Source organism: Galeopterus variegatus, unplaced genomic scaffold, assembly GCF_000696425.1.
Source record: "Galeopterus variegatus unplaced genomic scaffold, G_variegatus-3.0.2 Scaffold54822, whole genome shotgun sequence".
Lineage (NCBI taxonomy): Eukaryota > Metazoa > Chordata > Mammalia > Dermoptera > Cynocephalidae > Galeopterus > Galeopterus variegatus.
In genome coordinates, this window is record NW_007780933.1 from 1 (window position 1) to 2,547 (window position 2,547).

A 2,547-nucleotide genomic window follows, 5' to 3' on the forward strand; every position below is an offset into this window, starting at 1 on the left:
CTGTTTGAGGAACCTCCAAACCATTTTCCATAGGGGTTGCACCATTTTGCATTCCCACTAATTTCTTTACTGTAGAAAAACATAAGTAACATAAGAATTACCACTTTAAGAACTTTAAAATATACAATTGCATGGATTTAATTACATTCAAAATGCTGTGTAACCACTACCTCCATCTGTTTCCAAGACTTTTTCAATATTCTAAGCATAATTCTACCAACAACCTTAAGGTCCATGAAAAACAAATTCTTCAAGCCTCCACATGAGAACATAGCCTGTTCATCTCCTTGATTACAGACTGTGAGTACCTAAGGCGAGGACCCAGCTAAACCGTGCCCAGTCTCCTGACTCATAGAAATTGTGATAATAAATATGTGTTGTTTTAAGTCACTGGATTCGTGTTAATTTGTTGTGGAACAATAGAAAACCAATGCAATGATAAAATTTCTTGTGGAGTGAGACGGAGTTACTAACTTGGAAACTAATGTGAATCTGAGCTGACAGAAATGTTACAAAGGACTATTTTGCCAGAGTTTGCCTGTTCCCTGTGAGGAGGATGCAGATGCCCAAGTGAAATCAAGGTAGGGATGGAGGAAGGAAGTATGAACTGAACTTTTCGTCATTCTGGCTGTGTGCACTCAGGCTTCTGTAGTCTTTTCTTCCTGTAATGTAGAGCAATTAGAAAGAGAAGAAGAGAAAAGACCATGCCCACAATATATGGAAAGTATCATAGAAAAAAGACATGAGCATTGGATGAGGAAAAACAGATGAGTAAATAAATCCATAACCGAGAACTAAACTTTTGGAAGGACACAGAGATAGAGATATCTGAGGCAAAGCAGTAAAGATAACTAAATGACAAGTCTTCAGCATCTAAACAATTGCAGAAGAATTTTTTTGTGAGCTCAAGCAAACAGGGGTGGTGAAAAATAAAAACTCGGGTGAGAATGTAAGTCTGTATCTGAAAAATATATAGTTAACAATCTTGACGGTTTGAAACTCTTTTTATTTGAAATGACTGAGGAACGTTTCCTTTGAGTTAAAAACTGTTCTCTGGGCAAAAACTTACTGAATCTAGAAAATGTATTGAGAAATAGACAGTACCCATGAGCTCTTGCTGTTAATAAAATTATTAAATTATAACGTGGATAATATGGGACACACATACACATATGCCAGTTAAAGAATTATTTTCTTTCATAGTTTATCCTAGGTGTACAAACAAGCTTAAAGACACTTGCTTGGGTTCGCAGGTGAGGGTTGCATCTGAGGGAGCTGAGCCACAGTGAGCAGCCTCTGGGAGGGTTTTGCTTAGACCTAGAGCATTGCAGGAGGAAGCTCATTACTCTGCTGACAGTAATAGTTTGCAGCATCATTGGCTTCCGGAAGGTGAATTGTGAGGGTGAAGTCAGTCACAGACCCACTGCCACTGAACCTGGCTGGGACCTCAGAGAATCTATTCACCTCTGCATAGATCAGGAGTTTAGGGGGTTGTACTGGTGTCCGTTGATGCCAGTTAATAAAGTTAGATCTTCCTCAATGGACACTCTGGCTTGCCGTGCAGGAGATGGTGGCCCTCTCCTCTGGGGTCACAGGTAAGGAGAATGGAGATTGGGTCAGCACAATGTCCCCAGTGGAGCCTGGCATTACAAACATACACAATAAACTGTACCAGATATACTGAGACCATCCCAATGTAGGCCCAGTGCATTGTTGACACTTGTCACCACATTCACAGGCAACACTCCGAATAACCAGAACATAAAAGATAACTGGGTTATTTAAAACCTACAACAAACGCCTTAATTCAAGTGACCAAGAACCCACAGACAGAGGAAGCAATGATGGCCACAATGGGTTCGAAAAATGTCTCTCTCCAGCTCCTCACCTGTAATCCAGAGCAGCAGGATCCACAGCAGGGGAGCCCCTGACCCAATCTCTGAACTGAGCTGAAGGCTGCTCCTCAGGGGCCCTGACAGCCTGCCTTTAAGGATGTATTGAGGAGTCCGGACTATTGTCTGTCAACTTGAAAATAAACTCAGAAAAGCTTGGGTTGGTGCTCAAAGAGGACACCTGCTTTTATTTCACCCAGTGAGGTTAGGAGTTAGTAAAATTTCCTAGGGCAGCTCAAGTATACCCCAAGGGATTCTATGACCTGTTCCACTGATCTTCACCTCCCAGTCTGTCTGAGCTGCTTTGCTAGGGGATCTACGGGGGTTGCCCTGCCATAAGTATGTGAGCTGTTTCAGGAGTTCTTTTGATCCCTTACCTTAAAATTTTGTATTGTCTCAAATATTAATGCATTTATGATTTAATCATTGTCAGAAAGAGCAAGCAGTAGCTTTGCAAAACAGTGAAACAGGGTAGCCTTGTTCATACAGGGAGGGGAATTTAACCCATTGAGTAGATGGCCTTTAAGTCAAGTCTATAAATGTCATCGAGAGCTGAAAAGAATGAGAGTGGTGAACATGAAGCCTTGATGAAGGCTGGAAACCTAAATTAATCAGTGAACTTGCCTCAGTGTGGATAAGGCAAGGTCTCTCCATC

At 41.5% G+C, this 2,547-nt stretch overlaps 1 gene segment (V, D, J or C); it reads right to left on the reverse strand.

Annotated features, from left to right (window-relative positions):
- Positions 1 to 1,317: 1,317 nt before the first annotated feature.
- On the reverse strand, positions 1,318 to 1,984 carry LOC103584417 (the record flags this gene model as incomplete). The annotated part of the segment is given in 2 exon segments: positions 1,318 to 1,640; positions 1,889 to 1,984. Coding segments are annotated over 2 exon segments (419 nt in total), but the record flags the coding sequence as incomplete, so codon positions are not given.
- Between the last annotated feature and the right edge of the window lie 563 nt (positions 1,985 to 2,547).